The 24703-nt window shown below is 45.0% G+C and overlaps 1 protein-coding gene across 4 annotated transcripts in view; it reads right to left on the bottom strand.

The window, feature by feature from the left end:
- Positions 1-24703, bottom strand: part of LOC137337421 (phosphatase and actin regulator 1-like) — a 413191-nt gene that overhangs the window by 63331 nt on the left and 325157 nt on the right. For all 4 annotated transcript variants that reach the window (XM_068001737.1, XM_068001738.1, XM_068001739.1 and 1 more), the window contains 3 exons: positions 21443-21773; positions 3058-3278; positions 2114-2270 (listed from right to left, as the gene is read on the bottom strand). In XM_068001737.1, the coding sequence (XP_067857838.1) occupies positions 2114-2270; positions 3058-3278; positions 21443-21773 (709 nt within the window). The remainder of the gene's footprint in view (positions 1-2113; positions 2271-3057; positions 3279-21442; positions 21774-24703) is intronic.

Here is a 24703-nt window from a genome sequence, read left to right as displayed (position 1 = left end):
GGACGTCCTAGCCGTATATCCCACCAGTTACCCGCTGTCAGTGGGAGGTCTTTGGGCCGCACTTTTCCGCAGCTTCCTGCCAACTACTCGCCTGCGACGGATGGGAAGTTGGCCGGCAGGATTTAAATGAGGCCCAGGAGTTAACATTTCTGGAGCAGTGGGTGTGTTCCTAACTCGCGCCGCTCACCAATCGAAAACTACCCCGGAATTCAAATCAGGGTCTCTGAATAATTCAGCACAGAAAACAAGCCATTTGACCCATCACATCTCTGCTGGTGTTTTTCTTCACGAGCCACCAAGTGTCCTGCTCGCTCCCCATGTCCTTTAAAATTCCTCTTCTTCAACCAACTAATTCCTTTTCAAAAGAATTTTTGGACTCTGCTTCAACAATGATTTGTAGAAGGGAATTCCACATTTTAACCACCGTCTAAGCAAAGAAATGTTTCCAACCTCTAGTTCTTTTTGAGATTATCTTAAATTTGTGTCCTCATTACCATCTTGCTGACCAATGGAAAAAGCTGGATCAGTATTTCCCTTATCATAACACTTCCTAATCTTGAAGGGCTCTGTCAGATTTCCTGTTAACCCGACTCAGCTCTAGTGAAAAAAGTCCTAACTTCTCAAGTTTCTCTTCATAACTGTAGCCCTGCATCCAGGTAACACCTTACTGAATATACACTGCAACTTTCCAACTGCTTTTATTTGATTCTTATAATGGGGTGCCCAAAACTGTGCACAGTACCTCAACTGCAGTGAAACTAAGGTCTGGTGCAAATTCAACATTATCTCTAAGCCTCACAAAACCAAGGATTGCATTTGTCTTTTTTGTTGCCTTATCTACTTGTGTTTCCATCTTTAATGACTTGAGGATCTGCACCTCTAACTCTATTTATAATCTTACCATTGAGGTGTATTTTCTTTCCCTACTCTTACTTACAAAGTGGGGGTATGGCAAATATTTTACACTTTTCTACATTGAACTGCATCTGCCATCTATCTGCCCGCTCCATCTATTGTCTTTCACAATCGTCGTCACAATTTGTGATACCTCCTGATTTCAATTTTGCTCCCTCAATTTCTAAATCTAGATCATTTATGTTTACAACAGATTATATCTTAACTGGGAACATGAACTGGAGTTGTCAACTTCAGCAAGGATAGACAGTTGGAGACAGGGCTAAAACACTAAAGGACCGATTTTAACTGCTAGTGGGAGTTGTGTGGGGCGGGAACTGAGGTGGGCGCCAAAATGTCTGGCCCTAAGCAAAGTGAAGCCTGGGGTAGTTTAACTCCCAGCGGGTTGGGCGGCGGGTGGGAGCGGGTATGTGGGCGGCAGGAAGCCAATGCCGGGCACCTGGAGGAACAGAGTCCGGCACTCTGATCAATGGTTAGGACGGAGGTCGGGAGAGCATCGCAGACAGGGGAGAGGGTGGGGGTTGAGGAGGGGGAATGGAACGCCCGGTAGGGGAGGCGCAAGGGTTCCTGACCCACGAGGAAACAGAAAAAAATTAAAATTCACTTACCTTTCTGGGCCTCTTCTGGCTCTGGCTCCACTTACCATCAGGTTGGCCTGGTGGGGAAGCTATGTCGGCTTCCCCCTGCAAGTCTCGGGTTAAAATTGCAGCCGGGTCCCAATGACATCATCGGAGTCCGATCTGCATATTTAAACAAGGACCCCACTGCTTTCAGGCGGGTATCTCATTCGTCTGCTCAAAGACCAGGTTAAGATTGCAACCGTAGATAGATGGAAAGCAGCGGGATCGGTGGGGCTAAGTCACGTGACCAGTTTAATTGTCTGCCTGCCCATTTTCTGTCGGGCGGACTGAGTTAAAATCGGCCTTTAAAGCTCCAATACTCTGACCCATGCTCACTACTTTCGAGGCGCAGTGCTGGGAGTACTAAATTTACCCAATACTCTACACTCATATTGTCATCTGAGTAGTGAGTTGTGCTGGTATCAAAGTTGTGGAAAAGTTTGAGTACCATTAGCTAACCCCAGTCAGCAGAAAGGCTTGAAAACACAAATTACATAAAACCATGGGAGGCCAGGTTCGTGTACTTCCTAAAATAAGTGCATTCCACATACAAGTTACCAACTGCTTTTATAACCAACCTTGTCAGCTTCGTTCCAATTTGCTGCCTCATTTCAAGTCTCTCCTCGTCTGTCTGCATTGGAATAATGTTCTTATCCTCCAGCTCACGCTTTGATGGCCTGTTGCTCAGTTTTATTGCCAAAGAGTCTTTCCTACAAACTTTTAATGCTAGCGAGCCTATAAAGAAATTGAAGAAAATGAAGGGGGTCTGGCAAGTTTTGCAAATATAACACAACTGAGGCTTTTAAATTATATTTAGAAAACCAATAACAACGTCCACGTTTAGTAATTTCTTCACCCTCTTATGTTTCCACCAATTTTCTCCCCTCCTGAAGCCACTGACGTCTTGCTGGGGTATGGTTCCATGGGCACCAGTCATTCCCCAGCACCTTATCTAAGTGGCTGTCTTTCACGGCCCAGACAGCCAGCAGGCTAGCTGGTTGCAGTGGCGACTTCATGGGCAAGCTTGGTCCTGTCCTCACTTGATGGCCACACAGGCACACTTCCACCAGGTGGCGCCAGATGGTCATCAGAAGCATTAATATAGGCCAGCCATCCCTCTCCCTGACCCAAGGTGCTGAGGCCATTCGCAATGGTTGCTGCAGCTGAGAACAGCTAACTCAGCACAGACCATGGAGTGAATCTGGGACCTTCCTGGTCCATATGGCTGAAGTAGTCAGTGAATAAGCACAATGAACCAACATTTATTTTTAAAGCTACATTTTACGTAAGTCCACTTGAAAATCACAAATAAGAGATAAAAATAGGTAAAGCATCCTGTTTTATTTAAAAGAAAGACAATATTTATTGCTGACTAATGAGACACACATCCCACAAATCTGAAAGACACGTAGGTTGAGGCCTGAGTCATAGTGGTTTGCTTCTGAGTAGTTAGTCAGCAATTGTGACTTTCTCTGGTGTTTGCAGATTAAGGCATTGACATCTAAACATTATTTGTTCTTACTTGTGAAAAAATTATCTTCATCGTCATCATCATCATCATTATCACCATCATCCTCCTCATCCTCCTCCCCGTGCATACTGAAAGTGTCCTCATAGTCTGATTCATTAGGCACATTTTCTTTGTCATCGTCATATTCAACCACTACCGTTGGCACTTGTCGAATGTCAGGTGTATTGCTTTTTCCTGCTTTCGTTCCACTTTCTCCAGTATGCAGTCCTGAACTACCAAAAAAAAACAAACAGCAAAAAGTGGTGTTATACAAGGCTGAAAATCACACTCAATTCTTTTAAGGGCACTTATCTCAGCACCTATTTTAAACTGGATAGTAAAGCAACAGCTTCTCTATGTCACTATAAATCTGAGGACTAGATTCAAAAGCAGAGATGTTATGTTAAATTTATATAGACACACTTTGGCTATTGTACATAGTTCTGGTCTACATATTATAAAAAGGCTATAGAAGCACTGGAGAAAGTGCAAAAACGTTTTACAAGGATGATACCAGAACTGAGAGGGTACAACTATCAGGAAAGTCTGATCAGGCTGGGACTCTTTTCTTTAGAAAAGAGAAGATTGAGAGGTGACCTGATAGGGGTCTTTAAAATTATGAAGGGGTTTGACAGAATAGATGCAGAGAAGATATTTGCACTTGTGGGGGAATCAATAACTAGGGGCCATAAACATAAAATAGTCACTAATAAATCCAAAAGGAATTCAGGAGAAATTTCTTTACTCAGAGAGTGCTGGGAATGTGGAACTCAGTTTCAAATGGAGTGGTTAAGGTGAATAGCATAGATGCATTTAAGGGGAAACTAGGTAAGTACATGAGGACAAAGGGAATAGAAGGATATGTTGATAGTGTGAGATGAAGTAAGGTGGGAGGAGGCTCAGGTGGAGCATAAACGCCGGCATGGACCTGTTGGGCCGAATGGCCTGTTTCTATGCTGCAAAATTCTATGTAATTCTATGTACTATAGATGACTGTTCAATCAAATTATCAAGCCAAATGCCTGAACTGAGCAGGATCATGGTTAAATTTGACAACAAAAATTTGGATGCTTCAGTTCTGTCCGACTCTAACCAAAATGTACGCAGAACATGTCTCTGCCTTTATGTATAGTCATTACCCAACCCTTCTGCACGTTTTTCCACCTTTGTGATAGTGACAGGAGAGTCACAGCAACAAAGCTGGTGCAAGCTCTTGCTGACCGGAGGTTACCGGTTACGCTTATTGGCTTAGTACAAAGAGGAGAAGAGTCAATTCTCTCTTAATTCTCAATTTGCTTTATTCATGCAGTTAGATCATATACATATAGCTTATACGTCTGGTTAGATATAGACATGCAGTTTGCACCAAGTTATACAGTTTTATACCCAAACTAGGATCTAAACGCACATCCACTAGGTTTCTCTGACACTCCGAGTGGTCACAGAATATAAAGGATAATACCCGAAAAGGAGAGCCGACGCTGGCCAGGCGTTCCGTTCTCTCTCTCTCTCGACGTCGTCTCTACGTCCCTGACGTAGGTTCTTCCACTTCCGCGATGGTTGGTCTGCGGAGTCTTCGCTCTGGCTCCACACCCCAGATTCTTCATTCTTATTCCGAATCTTATCTCTTCAAGCTGTGCTGTCTCTCTCCCGTTGGTTTAGGCTTGCTCGCCTAGTCTGTGTCTTCTCCTCATTGGCTCTGTCCCAAGGACTTAGGTAGCATTACCTCATTACTCCTTTTCTAAATAAGGACTTGTGTCTTATCACATCTCCTTTGTCTTTCACAAAACTTAGCTAATTCAAACCGGTTCCAGCCAGCTCAGGCCAGCGACTGAACTCAGGTTACTTCAGTTCAAAAGTTGCTTTTGCCTGTGTGTCAGCAGCTCGGAATCTCAGGTTACTTCAGCCCCTGGCCAACACTCTACTCTCCACACCACTCTTGACCCCTTCACGCTGTCAGGTTGCTTGTTTGATATTTAAAAGAAAAAAAAAGAAATTGCATTGCTTTGGTACTTTTCACATTTTTAGGAAGTTCTAAAGTGCTGCACAGCCAATGAAGTACTTTCTGAAGTGCAGTCAGTGTTGAACACAGCAACCAATTCAACACTCCCTCAGTACTGTGCTGAAGTGTCAGCCAAGATTATGTATTCAAGTCTTTGGAGTGCATGCTTTAACCCATGACCTTCTGATTCAGAGCCAACGGTGCTACCAATAAGTGGAGACTGACACATTCAGTCTTGTATGAGCCATAATTTCCTCCAGCTAAAAGTTGGGAAGACTGAAGCCATCATCTTCAGCCCTTGCCATAAACACTGTAGCTCACCACGGATTCCATGCCCCTCCTCGTCCACTGTAAGGGGCTCGCTTATCTTCCAAGTCCCAGTTCTGATGAAGGGTCTATATCCAAAACATTAACATGCCGTTTCTCTTTTTAGCTGCTGATGCACCTGTTGTGTATTTCCAACATTTTCTGTTTTTATTTCTAACTTCTAATAGAAAGTCTAATTAGATCTGACTTGCACTTTTAGAGGTCAGTCCTTTGATGCTCCATTCTTTGGGGTAAATTTTAACCCCCAAGAACGGGTGGGTTGGCAGTAAAAATACTCCGTTTTCGGAGTGGGACCGCATCCCAGCTCCAATGTGCCTACTTCCGGGTTTGACCCAGACGTGTTTGGACGCGCGCGCTTTTGACACCCGTAAGTCCCACTGGCACTTAAAGCTGGCGGGACGATATTTAAAAGGCCAATTTTAGGTATTTAAAGTACTTAATGCTATTAACTTTTGTGTATTGAGTTACACCAATCATTTGAACTTCTCCTGAACGTGTCTCCCGTGGTCTCTGAAACATGCCAGCGAAACAGAAGCGAGTTGCAGCCAGTCCTCATTTGGACCTTTAAACTAGTGTTGAAACATGAATAAAAGGTGAGTTTTTGCAGCAGGGCAAATCAGTTCTCTCAGACAAACCTTTGGCTGGGAGTTCTTTGTGTTTAGACTGAGATTTCTTTGTTCACACTCAGAATTCTTGTATTCAGACATATTTACCTACATTTTGGACCCCCTCAAACTGACATCATCAGGATGGGGAGGCGCAATGGATTTATTCAACAGTACATCTGATGAGGAGGGACATCACCATCCGTGCCAGGCAGAGTGTGCAGTTCTGGGAGTTGCAGGTCTAAAAGACAAGGACCTGCAGAAGAGCAGAGAGGGGATCAATGGAGGGGCCGAGGTCGCAGGAGGCACTACCCTCGTGAGAGGGTGTAGAGGCAGAGGCTGAGCTTCCTGGACCTCTCTGAGCAGCAGTGCCTACGAAAGCTTAGACTGAGTTGCCAGGTGGTCGCAGACATCTGCACGCACCTTCATGCAGAGCTGCGCCCGGCTGGGCCTGGTGGCCAAGCATTGCCCGTCGCAGTTAAAGTAACCACCGCCTTTAATTTTTTCGCCTCCAGATCCTTCCAGAGAGCCACCGATGATATCTCCAGGGTCTCTCAGTCATTTGCACATAAGTGAATACGAAAGGTGATGGTTGGCTTGTTTGCCAGGGCATCCGACTACGTCGTCAACTTCCCCTGAGACATCAGCCAGACACAGAGGGCAGTGGGTTTGAACTCTTTGGCTGGCTTCCCACGGGTGCAGGACACAATTGATTGCACACACGTAGCAATCCGAGGATCTCCACATGAGCCAGGGCTGTTCATAAACCAAAAGGGATATCACTCCATCAATGCGCAGCTGGTGTGCGACCACCGGAGGAGGTTTCTGCAGGAGCGTGCCAGATTCCCTGGCAGCTGCTATGATTCTTTCATTTTGAGTGAGTCCAAAACAACGGTCCCCTTCCACACACAAGACAGACTTAAGGGCTGACTCCTTGGACACAAAGGATATCTCCTGCAGACGCAGCTCATAAGAAACCCCACCAACGAGGCACAGCAGTGGTACGACAGTCACATCACAACAGGTCTGTCATTGAACAAACCATAGGAATGCTGACAATGCGCTTCAGGTGCCTGGATCGACCTGGGGGAACCCTTCAGAACTCATCAACGAGGGTGTGCTGAATAATAGTTGTATGTCGTGCCCTGCACAACATCGCTCAGCAGAGAGGGTTACAGGTGGAGGAGCTTGAATGCGTTCATGAAGCATCCTCATCTGCCGGCAACATTGAAGAAGACGATGAGGAGGAGGAGGAGGAGGAAGATGGGGAACCCATCACCAGAGCAGCGGCGCACATGGCTGCTCATGGTGCCAGGGAGTCACTCATATCTAACAGGTTCTCATAATGAGATCTGCAAACTGAAGATAGCGAACTACTCAGACCACCTGGAATAACCACCACCATCACCAGTCCCCCCTCCGTTTGCACAAAACAGTCCTTCAACCACGCATACACCCACTGTAAATACGCCCAATGGGTGGCATCAAGTCTTGGCATTCATGATGAAGCACTTTCACAAAAGGGACTCAAGAATGGACAAAACATGGCAGTGGTGGTGAGAATCATAACATTTCATGTGCATGTAAAAAAACAAATATAAATGTAAAACATGACGTTTTGTCAAACACCTTTGTGCGTACCCTTGGTGATTACAAAACCTTAGCCTTCCTCTTCCCAGCGCTTCTATGTGGTGCATTCCCTGTGGCTTCAGCAGAGTTAGTGGCAGGTTGCACAGATTTATGCCCTGACTGCTGTAATGCTCTCGGCCCACGTTCTCTGGGTTTTGGAGCCCCGTGAGGGCCCCTCCAAAGACTGCTCCACCGCACCTGTGCAGGGGCAGACTCGGCCACCTGGAGAGGAGGCAGCATTGCGGGTACTGGTTGAGGGGGCGGCAACGGGTGAGACATGGGAGTGCTTTGAATGGAGTCTCCACTTCCATGTCCCCTTTCGCCATCATCCCTCCCCTGGGCCAGGCCCACATCACTCCTACCGCTCTGCTGGACAACAGCTTGGAGCAGATCTGTGACACGTTCTAAGGTCTCGGCTAAAGTATCTGTCTGCCTGTTTAAGGCTGCAGACATGTTGGCATCCTGAGTCCGCATGGCCGTTGTCATGGCCTAAATGGACTCATTTGTGAGCCATGCTTGATGCTCCACGAAGGCTGCCACTCTCTCCATCGAAGACATTCCCGCACTTACCTGTGCCACCAATCCAGTAATGCTGGAGGTGGAATCCTCCATCCTCTTCGCTATTGTGGAGAGTGTGCGTGGTATGTTTTCCAGTACCTTGTGATGGTACTGCTGTACCTCGATCATTTTCAATCTCAATCATGGCCCCCGACGTTCGGCATCTGCATCCAGCTGAGCAGAGCTTGGAGAGGAGTGTGCCCCCCAACATGGACTCTACACAGATGCCCCTGCCACCAGTGTCTGCTCGTGCTCACTTGTGAGTGGTGAATCACCAGGTGACAACCCAACTATCTACCTAACAGGACTCATCGAAGTGCCAGTATCTGCGCTGGTGCATGGCTGGATATGATGTGACAGTGCACCCTCAGAGGAACTGATCTCCTCTGAGGAATCGCCCTCTTCCGTGGCGCCTGCATTGTCATGAATCCTTGAAGGCCCTGGAAAAGAACATAAAGCAATATTAACAATCATCGTAGAAGTTACTTTGTAATGAGCATACTGAGGTGTGCAACAGGTCAGTCCTTGATAACGTCAATTCATGATGTTAAAGTTCTGTCACTAGCCGTTTGCAGGCAATCCAACGTGCGGTTGAGCTCAGAGGCCTCCTCCTCCTCTGTCAGGGGCACTATTTGTGGTGGGTTCCCTCCAGTCCTACTCCTTTCCCGTACATTTTGGGCTCTCTTCTTCTACAAGAGGAGAAAGAACAGACGTGTGAGTGAGTGAGTGAGTGAGGGTGGCGTGTTCACCCGATGGATGCATTGCTTTGGGTGAGGCTGCCAATGAAACAGATGCATCAGAGGGTGACTATCAGACAGATTGATCACATTGCATCAGGATTGGGGTGAGTGGGAGAGGTGGGTGCACAAATGGGGAGATGAGGAAGTGCACAGAAAGTGAAGGTAAGTTGATAATGAGACTTAAGTGGGTCTGAGGAGTGATGTGATGGAGTACACTTGGCAAGACAAGAGTGAGAGGGGGGGTAATGTACACCGCAGGTTGTAGTTGAATCAGTAACTGTACTCACTTTTTCTGACCTGGTCAGGTTCTTTAAAGTGCTTCCTGACCACTGCACCCACAACCTTGTCACGGTGTTCCTGCTGCTCAGCTTCTCTACCACCGTGAGCCAGGCCTTCTTGGTGGTAGAGGCAGGGCGTTTTCAACGATCCATTATAAGTATAAGTATGGGTAAAGTATCTCCCTCCTGCTCCTCACACTGGCCAGCAGCAACTGAAGTGAAGAGTCGTTAAACCAGGGTGCTGCCGTACTCCTTTGGTGCTCCTTATCTGAAAATTCCTACCTTCTCCCTCAAAATCCATGGTTTCAATGGCCCTTTAAATACTCCAGCTTACAGCACGTCATTCGGGTGCGCAGTACGGCCATTGCACAGCTTGGAGACGCACTCCAGAAGTTACACTCAGGGCCTTCAATTGAGTCGCGATTGCTCGAGCCAAAGCACGCAAAATTTTTCCGCGTTTCCCACGTGACTATTTACCCCCCTGCTGAGTTCCCGCTGCCATGTTAAAATTATGCCCTTTATCACTGCAGTCAATGAGAAATCACTTATATTTGAAAAAATGGAATACTAAAGTAAAGCGCTGGAACTAAAAGGACATTAGTCACAGTTGTGGGAAGTAAAAGGTGGTCAAAGACCAAAGGTGTTAACTTGAAAGACATGGCAATTAAGGAGCAATTCTAAATCTAAATTCTTCACCTCCAGCCAACTACAATCATCACAAGTAAGTCTAAACAGGAAAAGTCATTTAATCTATTAACCCCAGTCATAAAAACCTAACTTGTTCACTAATGACCTTCAAGGAAGGAAACCCGGTCTGGCCTATGCGTTACTCTTGGTTGACTCTTAACTGCCTTCTGAAGTGGCCTAGCAAGTCACTCAGTTGTATCAAACTGCTACAAAGAATAGGAAGAACAAAACCGGATGTACCACTTGGTTGCGACCTAGGCACACCCAGCCCAGTTAACCTTGCAAAGTCCTCCTCACTAACATCTAGGGATTGATGCCAAAGTTGGGAGAGCTGACCCCCAAGCAACAGCCTGACATAGACATACTCACCGAACCATAATTATCAGCCAATGTCCCAGACTCCTCCGTCACCATCCCTGGGTATGCCCTGTCCCATTGACAGGATGGACAAGTCAGAGGTGGGAGCTGAGTGGTATACAGTCAGGTGGAAGCGTCCCTATGTGTCCTCAGCATTGACTCTGGGCCCCTTGAAGTCTCATGGCTTCAGGTCAATCATGGGCAAGGAAACCTCCTGCTGATTACCACCTCCTGACCACCTCCATGTTGAACACCACTTGGAGGATGCACTGAAGGTAGCGAGGGAACGGAATGTGCTCAGGGTGGCGACTTCAAGGTCCATCACCAAGACTGGTTCAGTAGTACCACCATTGACCGAGCAAGGTCATAGCTGCCAGACTGGGCTTGTGGCACATGGTGAGAGAACCAACACGAGGAAATAACTTACTTGAACTCGTCCTCACCAATCCACCTGTCGTAGATGCGTCTGTCCATGATGGTATTGTTAGGATTGTCCACCGGACAGTTCTTTTGGAGACCAAGTCCCGTCTTCACACTGAGGACATCCTCCATCATGTTGTGTGACACTACCACCATGCTAAGTGGGATAGATTAAGTACAGATATGGCAGCTCAAAACTGGCTGCGGGCCATCAGCAGCAGCACTATTGTACTCCACCACAATATGTAACATAATGGCCTGCCATATCCCTCACTCCTCCATCACCATTAAGCCAGATGACCAACCTGGTTCAATGATGAGTGTAGAAGAGCATGCTGGGAGCAGCACCAGGCATAACTGAAAATGAGGTGCCTACCTAGTGAAGCTATAACACAGAACAACATGCATGCTAAACAGTGGAAGCAGCTTGATATACACAGAGCGATCCCACAACCAATGGATCAGGTCAACTAGGCCTATATTGACTAGAGATTAGAAGAATGAGAGGTGATCTCATCGAAACATATAAAATTCTAACAGGACTAGACAGACGAGATGCAGGGAGGATGTTCCCGATGGCTGGGAAGTCCAGAACCAGGGGTCACAGTCTCAGGATACGGGGTATGCCATTTAGAACCGAGATGAGGATAAATTTCTTCACTCAGAGGGTGGTGAACCTGTGGAATTCTCTACCACAGAAGGCAGTGGAGGCCAAGTCATTAGATGTATTCAAGAAGGAGATAGATATATTTCTTAATGCTAAAGGGATCAAGGGATATGCAGAAAATGAAGTGCCAACCTGGTGAAGCTATAACACAGAACAACATGCATGCTAAACAGCGGAAGCAGCTTGATATACACAGAGCGATCCCACAACTCCACAAAGTGGAGTTGAGGTAAAAATCAGATCAGCCATGATCTCATTAAATGGCGGAGCAGGCTCGAGGGGCCGAATGGCCTACTCCTGCTCCTATCTCTTATGGTCTAAGTGCTTGATTTTGCCTCTGGGTGCCTAAAGTGGAAGGTGCTCCATTCACTAGCTAACATCCCTCATCTCAATGAGCACAAAAGAAACCTTAAAGAATGCAAAGCTCTATAAAATCATTACTTGAGGAAACAAAATCAAAATAAATCATGTGAAACTTCAGGATGTTAATCCAGTCTAACAGTTCACTTGCTATTAGGTGCAGTTCTGTTCTTAAACAGTAATTTGTTCAACTCTTGAAAAGAGTTCATCAAACACTGCTTTTGCTGGAGTTTAGGTCACATTTGCAACACACCAACTGGAAAAATTATTCTAATTTCCAATCTCACCTGAAACACATTCACTTTGTGCTTGTGTCCTCTAGTTTAGCAATTGACGTTTGAGTTACATAATCAGCTTATATCTACATTCTCCTTCCAGCATTTTAATAACCTGGATAATGTCTCACTTAGTCCTTGCAATGAAAATAACTCCAGTTCTACACATCTGTCGTTAAAACTTAAGAATTTGCTCTGACATCTCTCCAATGCATCAATGTCCTTTTGAAACTGCAAACAATTGAGTAAATTTTTTGATTACACTCCCCTAACATGGAGCCTTGCCCACCTGAAGTGCAAATCAGAAAATCGTGTATGCTCAAATCATGATTTTCTGTTCATTCATTTTATTTGATAGAAAACCATGAGCTGGGCATGCAATTTCCCAATATGCACAGGCAAGACTCTGCTCCAGGACCATGCAATCTGAAAAATATATTCCAAATATGGACTCACCAAATAATTATAGAGGGAAAATAACCTGTCTTGACTTATAATCAATTACACCAGAGACGCATCCTCATACATAATTAGTCTGGTTGAGAACAGTTTCAGATTGACTATATACCCAGGGAAGTCTGTTAGGATCAACAACTTGAGATATATGCAAATTAATGGGAACATGGAATTAAACTTTAATGGCAGGTTTTCATCTGTACTGTGTAAAGCATTTCCTGGCAGAGGAAATTTAGGTGAGATGGATTCCATATGTGTAACAGGGTCTGTCTGATTTCCCTTCCATTGAAATAAATGGGCCGAAACTCGAGTGTGCTCTGTTACAAGTGTGCCATCCTCCCCACCTGATTTTCCTTTCTGCGCTCCGTCCAGTTGATGCTTTGCACCCAGACAAAAATTTACCCTTAAATGTGGCCCCATAGAATGTGGCCCATGAAGGCAAAAAGCTGGGACAGCCTGCCCCTTAATTCAGATTTATTCAGATCCTGTTGAATGTCCCACATTAATCAGCCAGTTCTAGAAATGAATCATAGAATCACAGAAGTTTATGGCACAGGAGGTCATTTGTCTGATCATGTCTGTGCTAACTTTTTGCTAAAGCAATCATATTGTTCATGAACATATAAATAACAGGTGAACCATAATATCACCTGTGGTACTGCACTGGATAGGTGTGCTCAGACAACACCGTTTCCATTTATCATCACCTTCTCCTTCCTACTGCCAAAGCTGTTTTAATCCAGCCAGTTATCTGCCAATGATTCTATAAGCCTAAACTGTATTTACATGGTGTACAATTTTACATGTGGAATTTCATCAATCACCTTCTGAATCCAAGTAAGTTTATTCACTCTATAAAACAACAACATGCATTTATATAGCATAACTTAATGTAGTAAAACACACAAAGTGTTTCACAGTTGGGAGTTCTGGTGAACACTTGAGAGACAATTTTATGAATGCATGCTCCCATCGCGCTGACTCCTCAGGGGTACGCATATCAGGAAATCATAGGCATGCACTCTGTCATTTCCCAATGAGTGATCCCAGTGGGAACTCTTAATGCTGAAAGTTCGCATCCACTAAATTTATCTTTAATCTAACACTGCATTCACTATTTTCAGATTGCATGGTCCTGGAGCAGAGTCTTGCCTGTGCATATTGGGAAATTGCGTGCCCAGCTCATGGTTTTCTATCAAATAAAATGAATGAACAGAAAATCATGATTTGAGCATACACGATTTTCTGATTTGCACCTCAGGTGGGCAAGGCTCCATGTTAGGGGAGTGTAATCATGTGTGCAGAAGCAGTCAACAATCAAACTGCTCCTGCTTTCACCCTTCCTTCAAGCTGTCTGCAATATTGATATCGCTCTTAATTATACCCTTACATTTCTGTTCAGCTTTTCCCATTTGCCTAAAATACATGCAGTCTGCTTGTCCAGCTTGAGGTGATGATGAACAGCAGTTATAACTGTGCTCCCCTTATCATTACTCATTTCTACCCAAATACCTCTGCATTCTCCCCATTCTACTATATCATCCATCATTTTACAAACTCATCTCTGACAAATAATGACATTCCTCCACATAGTTTTATAAGTCTATCTTTGTAAAATCTTCCATTTTTTCTTAACCCCACTTTGTGCTATTCCAATGATGTCAATATTTTAACTAACCATATAATCTCTAATTTTGGTAGTTTGTCCCTAATGCAGCATTAATATTAAAGACATTTCAATCTCTGCCTTAGCACCTTTTTAATCAGTATTTGCATATTTTATTATATTTCACTGCCCTGTATATTAGAGGTGATTCCACAATCCGGCTCTCCCTGCAAGGAGTGCATCTATGGAAATTGCTGGTTTCTTGGCAAATTTAAAATTCTCATCCTCGTGTCCACAAGATCATGTGCTCGTTGGCGATGCACAGTTAGAAAATGGTCGTTTATATTCCCTCTCTCGGTTCTCAGAGTTTCTGTCCTTTATATAATTGATGTTCACCTGTAACATCCCAACTGGCTCAGACACATTGCCTATCATTAATTTATCAGTTCTGGTTTATTAACCCTTACCTTTCACCTGTAACACAATATGCTCTTGTGATTATTAGACTTTATTAAACTTCTACAAACACTGACACACATCGAAGGAACCCCTTGCATATGCTGACAAACTCCTATCCTGTAAATATTGACACATTCCCAAGAACATCCTGTAAGTACTGACACACTCCCAGGTACAAACTGCAAATATTGACACACTCCCAGGAACACCCTGTAAATATTGACACACTCCCAGGTACATCCTGCAAATATTGACACACTCCCAGGTACATCCTGCAAATATTGACACACTCCCAGGTACATCCTGCAAATATTGACACACTCCCAGGTACATCCTGCAAATATTGACACACTCCCAGGTACATCCTGCAAATACTGACACACTCCCAGGTACATCCTGCAAATATTGACACACTCCCAGGTACATCCTGCAAATATTGACACACTCCCAGGAACATCCTGTAAATATTGACACACTCCCAGGTACATCCTGCAAATATTGACACACTCCCAGGTACATCCTGCAAATACTGACACACTCCCAGGTACATCCTGCAAATATTGACACACTCCCAGGTACATCCTGCAAATACCGACACACTCCCAGGAACACCCTGCAAATACCGACACACTCCCAGGAACACCCTGCAAATATTGCCACACTCCCAGGAACATTCTGCAAATATTGCCACACTCCCAGGAACATTCTGCAAATATTGCCACACTTGCAAACACCCTGCAAATGTTGACAGCCTCCCAGGTGCACTCTGCAAATATTGACACAGGCCCAGGTACACCCTGCAAATATTGACACACACCCAGCAACACCCTGCAAATATTGACACACTCCCAGCAACACCCTGCAAATATTGACACATTCCCAGCAACACCCTGCAAATATTGACACAATCCCAGCAACACCCTGCAAATATTGACACAATCCCAGCAACACCCTGCAAATATTGACACACTCCCAGCAACACCCTGCAAATATTGACACATTCCCAGCAACACCCTGCAAATATTGACACACTCCCAGCAACACCCTGCAAATATTGACACACTCCCAGCAACACCCTGCAAATATTGACACACTCCCAGCAACACCCTGCAAATATTGACACACTCCCAGCAACACCCTGCAAATATTGACACACTCCCAGCAACACCCTGCAAATATTGACACACTCCCAGCAACACCCTGCAAATATTGACACACTCCCAGCAACACCCTGCAAATATTGACACACTCCCAGCAACACCCTGCAAATATTGACACACTCCCAGCAACACCATGCAAATATTGACACACTCCCAGCAACACCCTGCAAATATTGACACACTCCCGAATACACCCTGCAAATATTGACACACTCCCAGCAACACCCTGCAAATATTGATACATTCCCAGCAACACCCCGCAAATATTGACACACTCCCGAATACACCCTGCAAATATTGACACACTCCCAAATACACCCTGCAAATATTGACACACTCCCAAATACACCCTGCAAATATTGACACACTCCCAGGTGCATCCTGTATATATTGACACACTCCCAGCAACACCCTGGAAATACTGACAGACTCTCAGTGGCCCTTCTTGTAACTTCCAAGAGACAATATCAGCTACACAAGGGAAAACAATGTTATAATTATAAAAAAATCTTTTCATTATTGAACAGCAACAGAAAAACGCTGGTGAATTAACAAAAACAAAAAATGCAACATACAAACACACTGTATTATGCCTGGCCCGACATGAACAGTAGTCTGATTGCCTTATGGATCCTCTCGTTTTCATGTATGTACCCTCCGTCCCCCCAGGGCCCTTGGAATCCAGTTTGAAAAGCTAGGATCCACATCCTACTAACATTAGCCTTTTTACACAACTCACCATTGACATCTATAACTATTGAATCCCATATTTTTGCTCATTTACATATATCCGCCCTGTCTGTCAAAGGATCATAAGAACAGGATTAGGCCATTCAACCCCTCGAGCCTGTTCCACCATTCAATGAGATCATGGCTGATCTGTATCCTAACTCCATCTACCCTCCTTGGCTTCAAATCCATTAATATCCTTGGCTAGCAAAAATCTATCGATCTCAGATTTTAAATTATTAATTGAGCTAGCATCTACTGCTTTTTGTGGGAGAGAGTTCCGCACTTCTACCACCCTTGGTGTGAAGAAGTGTTTCCTAACTTCTCTCCTGAATGGCCTGGCTCTGATTTCAAGGTTTTGTCCCCTTGTCCTAGACCAGTGGGAAAAGTTTCTTTCTATCTACCCCATCAATTCCTTTCAAAATCCTAAAAATCTCAAATCAAATCACCCCTTAAACTTCTATATTCTAGGGAATACAAGCCTAGTTTATGTAATCTCTCCTCATGATTCAACCCTTGGAGTCCCGGTAACATTCTGGTGAATCTGCGCTGCACTCCTTCCAAGGCCAATATATCCTTTCTAAGGTGCAGTGCCCAGAGCTGTACACAGTACTCCAGATGTGGTCTAACCAGGGCTTTGTATAGCTGTAGCAAAACTCTCTCCCCTTTATATTCTAGCCCTCGAGATAGAAAGGCTAACATTCCATTTGCCTTTTCGATTATTTTTTGTATCTGACCACTACATCTTAGTGATCTGTGTACATGGACCCCTAAATCTCTTTGGGCCTCCACTTTTCACCATTTAAAAAATACTCGGATCTATCCTTTTTTGGTCCAAAATGGATGACCTCACACTTACCTGCGTTGAAATCCATCTGTCACAGTTTTGCTAACTCACTTAACCTACAACAACTACAACTTGCATTTATATAGCGCCTTTAAAGTTGTAAAACATCCCAAGGCGCTTCACAGGAGCGTTATCAAACAAAATTTGACACCTATCCACACAAGAAGGTATTAGGACAGGGGTCAAAGAGGTAGGTTTTAAGGAGTGTTTTAAAGGAGGAGAGAGAGTTAGAGAGGCAGAGAGGTTTAGGGAGGGAATTCCAGAGCTTAGGGCCTAGGCAGCTGAAGGCACGGCCGCCAATTGTGGAACAATTAAAATTGGGGGTGCGCAAGAGGCAAGAATTGGAGGAGCGTTGAGATTTTAGCGGGTTGTAGGGCTGGAGGAGGTTACAGAGATAGGGAGGGGCGAGGCCATGGAGGGATTGGAAAACAAGGATAAGAATTTTAAAATCAAGGCGTTCCCGGATCAGGAGTCAATGTAGGTCAGTGAGCATAGGAGTGATGGGAGAACGGGACTTGGTGCGAGTTAGGATATGGGCAGCAGAGTTTTGGATGAGCTCAAGTTTATGGAGGGTGGAAGATGGGAGGCCGGCCAGGAGAGCATTGGAATAGTTGATTCTAGAGGTAACAAAGGCATGGATGAGGGTTTCACCAGCAAATAAGCTGAGGCGGGGGCAGTGTTACAGAGGTGGAAGTAGGCGTTCTTGGTGATGGAGCGGATATGTGCTCGGAAGCTCATCTCAGGGTCAAATAGGACGTCAAGGTTGCGAACAGTCTGGTTCAGCCTCAGACAGTGGCCAGGGAGAGGGATGGAGTCGGTGGCTAGGGAATGTAGTTTGTGGCGGGGACCAAAGACAATGGCTTCGGTTTTCCCAATATTTAGTTGGAAGAAATTTTTGCTCGGACAAACTGTGTGACAAATGAGAGACAGTGGAGGGGCCGAGAGAGGTGGTGGTGAGGTAAAGTTGGGTGTCGTCAGCGTACATGTGGAATCTGAAGTTGTGTTTTCAGATGATGTCGCTGAGGGGCACCATGTAAATGAGAAATAGGAGGGGGCCAAGGATAGATCCTTGAGGGACTCCAGAGGTAATAGAGCAGGAAGAGAAGCCATTGCAGGTGATTCTCTGGCTACAACTGGATAGATGGAATGGAACCAGGCGAGGGCAGTCCCACCCAGCTGGATGACGGAGGAGAGGCATTGGAGGAGGATGGTGTGGTCAACCGTGTCAAAGGCTGCAGACAGGCTGAGAAGGATGAGGAGGGATAGTTCACCATGGTCACAGTCACATAGGATGTCATTTGTAACTTTGATAAGGGCTGTTTCAGTACTGTGGCAGGGTCAGAAACCTAATTGGAGGGATTCAAACATGGAGCTGCGGAAAAGATGGGCGCGGATTTGGGAGGCGACAACATGTTCAAGGACTTTGGAGAGGAAAGGGAGGTTGGAGATGGGACAGTAGTTTGCAAGGACAGAGGGGTCAAGGGTGGGTTTTTTGAGGAGGTGGGTGATGATGGCATATTTGAAGGGGAGGGGGACAGTATCTGAGGAGAGGGATCTGTTAACATTGGGGCCAGGAATGGAAGTTGGGTAGTCAGCAATTTGGTGGGATTAGGGTCGAGGGAGCAGGACGTGGGTCTCATGGTCAAGATGAGCTCAAAGAGAGCATGAGGGGAGATAGAAGAGAAACTAGAGAAAGATGCGATTTCAGGGCTGGGGCAGGGGGGAGCCATCAGGGAAGTTTGGCTTGGTGGGTTAGAGGAAGGGCAGAAAGCGGCAGAGGCAGCTGAACGGATGGTCTCAATCTTAGTGACAAAGAAGTCCATGAGCTCCTCGCACTTTTCGTTGGAGGTGAGGGTGGAGGGGGCAAGGAAGAGAGGTTTAAGAAGACGTTTGTAGTGAAGAGAAGCCGGGGGTTATCTTTGCATTCTAGGATGATCCTGGAAGTAGCAGTTTTAGCTGAGGAGAGCAGGACCCGATAGTGCTTTATGTGATCCAGCCAGATCTGGTGATGAACGGCTCAACCAGTTGACCGCCATAAACGTTCAAGTCTGTGTCCCTTGGACTTAAAGGAACGGAGATGAGGGCCATACCAGGGGGAACGACCAGGGTGAGAGAGAGTAATGTTTTTAATGGGAACAAGGGCATCAAAGGTGGAGGTGAGGCTGTGATTGAGCAGAAATATTGTGGTGAATAGAGGGCCAAAGGCTAGACAGTTGGGGATTTGAAAGTGCAATTGTAAGTGACTTGGGGGAAAGTTTATTCCAGGGGTGGACATAGAGTAAAGTGGGGTTGGGAGGGGGAAGATGGATGTGGGTGGAGAGGGATACAAAGAAGTGATCAGAGATGGCCTTATCCGTGATGGGAGTAGAGAGGCCACATGAGATGGCAAGGTCGAGGGGATGACTGTGAATACGGGTAGGGGAGTTTATTTGGAAGGAGAGATTAAGGGAAGATAGGGGGTTAGTAAAATCAGGAGAGAGAGCATGATGAGTTCAAGTCACCAAGCATGAGAAGTCGCTTGGTGCAGAGGCTGAGAGGAAAGCTGTGAAGATATCTCGGTGAAAAATTTAGGGTGGTGCTTGGGTGGGTGGTAGAGAACGAGGATTTTAAAGGAGAGATGAGAGGGGAGAAACAAGGTGAGAAGCTCAAAGGAAGAGAAGGTGCCAGAGGAGTAGAGGCACAGACGAAAGTGTGATTTGGTAATAAGAGCCACATCGCCACCTTGGCGGTCTGGGTGGGCAAGTGGTGGAAGTTACAGCCTGGCGGGGAGGCTTCATTAAGGGGGAAGGTGTCACCTGTCAGCCAGGATTCCATGTCAAGGCCATGATGTTACTGCAGTCATCCACAATAAGCTCACCGCCTCGTTCACAAGCGGACAGACATTCTGGAGGGAGATGCAGAGTGCGGCAGTGATAGTTGATCTATTGGCAAGAATCCTTTAATGTCTTTTTGTAATTTTATGCTCCCGTCTACATTACTTACTATGCCTCTAATCTTTGTGTCATCGGCAAATTTGGATATATGGCTCTCTATTGTGTTATCTAAGTCAATAATAAATATAGTGAATAGTTGAGGCCCCAGCACAGATCCTTGTGAGATACCACTAGTCACTTCTTTCCAATTCGAGTACGTACCCATTTTCTCTGTCTTCTAATGCCTAACCAATCTCCTAGCCAGGTCAATGATTTGCCTTCAATTCCATGAGCTTTAATTTTAGCTAACAGTCTCTTATGTGGAACCTTATCAAATGCCTTCTGGAAGTCCATATAAACATCCTGTCTTTAGTTACTTCCTCAAAAAATTCAATTAGGTTCTTTTGATGTGACCTGCCCTTTACAAATCCATGTTGGCGCTCTCTAATCTGCTCAAATTTCTTTTAAGTGCTCAGTCACACTCCTTAATTATAGATTCCAATAACTTCCCCACAACAGAAGTTAGACTAACAGGTCTATAATTTCTTGGTTTCTCTCTCTTACCTTTCTTAAGAGATGGAGTTACATTTGCAATTTCCAATCTAAAAAGGACAATTCTGAATCGAGAACACTTTGAAAGATTATGGTTAAAGCGTCTGCAATTTCCTCACCTACTTCCATTAAAACCCTGGGGTGGAAACAATTAGCTGGGGACTTGTCAGTCTTTACTGCCATTATTTTTTCTACTGAGCTCCAGTCCTTTGTTCATTATTAGTTTGCCTGGAATGTCAGGTATATTATCCTCTTCCTCTACTGTGAAGACTGACACACAGTAATTATTCAACAAATCTGCCATTTCCTTATTTTCATTTGCAATACTACCCACATCAAAGGGCCGTCCACATTACCCTTGACAATTCTTTTTCTTCTAACATAAATGTAAAAACTTTCACCAATGACATTTCACTGCCCAGATGCCACCACCTTGCCCCCACAACTGGCTATTAATTTCCTCATTATATCTCTCACTTACTCATCCCCCAGGAAAACTGCAAGACGAACTTATTAAGGTCTCTGCAACATTATTATCAGAGTTTGTCAGAAGTCAGTTTGGGTCAAAAAGGCTGTTTTTCACATAGATGTTTTGATTCCGGTTTGTTATCCTGCCACTGGCATCTTAAGCCCTTCCAACTTGTTGCATAATTCTGAATGTGTATATCATACCCAGCCCTCCTCTTATTCTCCGGGACTGTCTTTTTGATTATGCTGTACGAGCTCAAAGTTGTACAAGTCGAGGACAAAGCACGATGGTTGACATATTACCTTTCAAGCCTTTGCATGGTCATGGCCAATGTCTTGTTGAGTTCTTCTATCACTTTACTAGTAGGTACAGGTGGGTGGATGGGTAGCCCGCTGGATAAAGGTGAAGATCGGGAACCTCCGTACTGCAGTTGATGCTGATGAGCGGCAAGCTGGGAAGGCAGCAGCTGATGCTGTACCGAAGGCTGCTGCGAGATTTTCTGCACCACAGAATAGGAAGAAGGCGGAGAGTCTGCAGCCTGTGGTGGAATGCAAATCATCACTTTCTTTGGAGGTAGAGGGGGTGACAACCTCACAGGTGGCATACAAGGCAGTTTCACAGGCTGGCCAGCGTCTGATAAAAAAAAAACACATTCAAATATTAAAGGTCTGCCGGAGAGCGACTCAACAGTTGGCCGTTTACAAATTCTTCCACAATCTCCCCTGCTGTTTACCCACTTAGTTTGATTTGAAAAAAAAACCTATGGGGGATAATTCTGTGCTCATAGTGCATGACTGTGCTCACCGGAAGTGCAGTTCAGAGATAGGGCTACAACATCGTAACCTTTAACCACACTCCCTGAGAGTGCAGCCCCTCCATTGGGAGCGTAGGATCAGGAAATTACTCCTACAGTGTTTGCAATGAGGCTACAGGGTAAATAGTGTTAGGACTGGAGGCATTCCTCATTTTCTAGCCATTCACTGTAATGACTGGAAAATTTGGCACGCTGAGAATCAGGAACATTAATCTCCAATTTTTTGATTTGGGCTGGTAGTGGAGTCTTGCACAACTTACCTTTCTTTACCCTCATTTCAATGAGTTTGAAATGAGACCTTGTAGATAGATTGAAAGTCTTTGGTGGCTATTTAAACTCACAGGCTATGTGTATTCGAGAAACTTCAATGCAGTTCCCAGCAAAAGTCAATGCTTGATATCAACTGTTCTTCAGTGTTGATAATTGGCAATGAATATAAAAATAATTAGCAGATACTATGACTCATGCAGTGAGATCAAAATATGCCATTATGCTAGGTTGTGATTTGACTTTTATTGCATGTTGAAAACTGGATCTGCTCTAAACAATGTCCTGATTCTGACTCAGCTAGGTGCCTTACAGCAATAGAACTACACTTGTGGCCAACTGTGTTTTACTAAAGCATAGCAACGCTTCTTTCCGTACAACTCCTAATGGGGAATTGGGCAAAATATTCTTTGTAAAGCTTGCAGGAGGTGAACTTCTTTAGCATTAAAAATGAAGTATGTCAACAGACTAATACACTTTTTCATCCAGCCTTAATATCAAGCACTTTTGGTGAGGTACTGGAGAAAGGGCTAAGTGGGGCTTTAAAATACTTAAATCCATGGATAATGCAGATATAAGAAAACTATTCAACTCGGATCAAGAGTGCAGCAGCAGGAACTTACAGTATAAAATAAAGAATAACTGGCATTTATAGAGCACCTTTAATATAGCAAACACACACTGCGCTTCACAAAGGTGAAAATGGACGGTGAGTGGTAATCTAAGAGTTCGGGGTGTGACTGAAGACATTGTCAATGAGGTAGATTTTGAAGAGGCTTTTGAAATTAAGGTCAGAGATTGAAAGGAGGAAGGGGTTCAGGGTGAGAGTTCCAGAATGTAGTTCTGAGGTGGCTGAAGGATTTGCCACTGAAGATTAAGCATAGGGAGAAAGGTGTAAAGTGCCAGAGTCAGAAGAACAGATGGTGTGTACTGGCACAGAGGGCTGGAAGAGGCACGGTGGGTATAGGCCATGCAAGGATTTGTAAACTGGGATGAGGATTTTGAATAGTCAATTGGGTTATGGAAGGCCAATGGAGGTTGGTGGAGACAGGTGTGTTAGGGGAGTGAGACTTAGTGTGAGATACGATGCAAATGGCAAGTTGGTACTTATGTAGGGTGGAACTTGGGAGGCTAGCAAGTGCCAGACAGGTCAAGCCTTGAAGTGACGAAGGCATGTAAGAGAGGGTTTCAATGGCAGTGAGGGTAATTTAAAAGTAGAAGCAGGATATATTGCAGATGGCGAAATAGGTGGTCTTGGTGATGGATATGTTTTGAAGCTCAACTCAGGGTCAAACAAGACACCAAGACTGAGCATCATCAGGCAAGGGGAAAAATTGGGGTTTAGGCTGGAGGGTTTTTGGTTGGAGCCGAACAGGAAGGCTTTGGTCTGGCTGATATTAAGTTAAAGAAAATTGTGATTGATCTAGGATTTAATATCAGATCAGTAATCAGGTTTCAGAGTGGTGGACATGATGTTGATAAAGACGGAGAGCTGAGTATCATCAGCATACATGATGGAAGTTGATCCTTGCCTAAGAATGATGTCACCGAGGGACGAGGGGCACATATAGACGAAGAATACAACAGGGGCCGAGGATGCAGAGATGGTTGCATAGGGGACTGGGAAAAAAGCCGTTGCGAGAGATGTGCTGTTTATATTGGGCCAAGTATTAGTGGAACTAAGTGAGCATGAGGCAACGGAGGTGAACCATGGGGGCGATATGGTGGAAATGGATGGTTTGGTCCACTGTAATGAAAGCCATGAAGAGGTTGAGAAGAACAAGCAGGGATCACACAGCCTGATTACAGCAAGGGACATCATTGATGACTTGATCAAGGTGGTCTTGTTGCTGTAGGGAGGGTGGAAATCAGTCTAAAAGGATTGAAACAGGCATTGATTGTGGACGTTAGTGAAGAAAAGGAGGTTGGAGATGAGGCAATAATTAGATAGGATCAAGGTGCTGAGGATGGGCATTTTGAGGAAGGGGTATGATGACTGTTTTGAAAAATGGAGGAACTGTGCCTGAGGAAATCGAGATGTTGACATTTCCATGTGTTGGGTCTAGGAAAGATGAGGCCAACAGTTAGGATGAGAGAAGGGCAGGAGGTGGTTCACATGAAGGAGATGAGTCTAATGAGGGCTTCGAAGCAGATGGGGAGATGCTGCAGAATATGTGTTTGAGACTGAGGTAAGTGAAGGGTTTGGGGAGGTCAAGGGACAAGAGAGGAGGTAGAGGCTGAGGTGCCTGAACAGATAATTTCAAACGTCAAGGCAAAAAAAATCCATGAAGCCCTCACACTTCAGCCCTGATTTTAACCTAACTTGCCTGGCGAGACTGGGTTCGGGTTGGACACCCGTTTTACACCCTGGATGTTGAAGGAGATGAGGAAATGATCAGAAAAGCTTGTCTGAGTAAAGCTTCTGAGGTGATGAGATCAAGGACTTGCTGTGATTGTGGGTGCAGGATGGGGTTACGTGAAG

The sequence above is a fragment of the Heptranchias perlo genome, chromosome 2, assembly GCF_035084215.1.
Source record: "Heptranchias perlo isolate sHepPer1 chromosome 2, sHepPer1.hap1, whole genome shotgun sequence".
Lineage (NCBI taxonomy): Eukaryota > Metazoa > Chordata > Chondrichthyes > Hexanchiformes > Hexanchidae > Heptranchias > Heptranchias perlo.
This window is presented reverse-complemented; position numbering and strand designations above follow the sequence as displayed.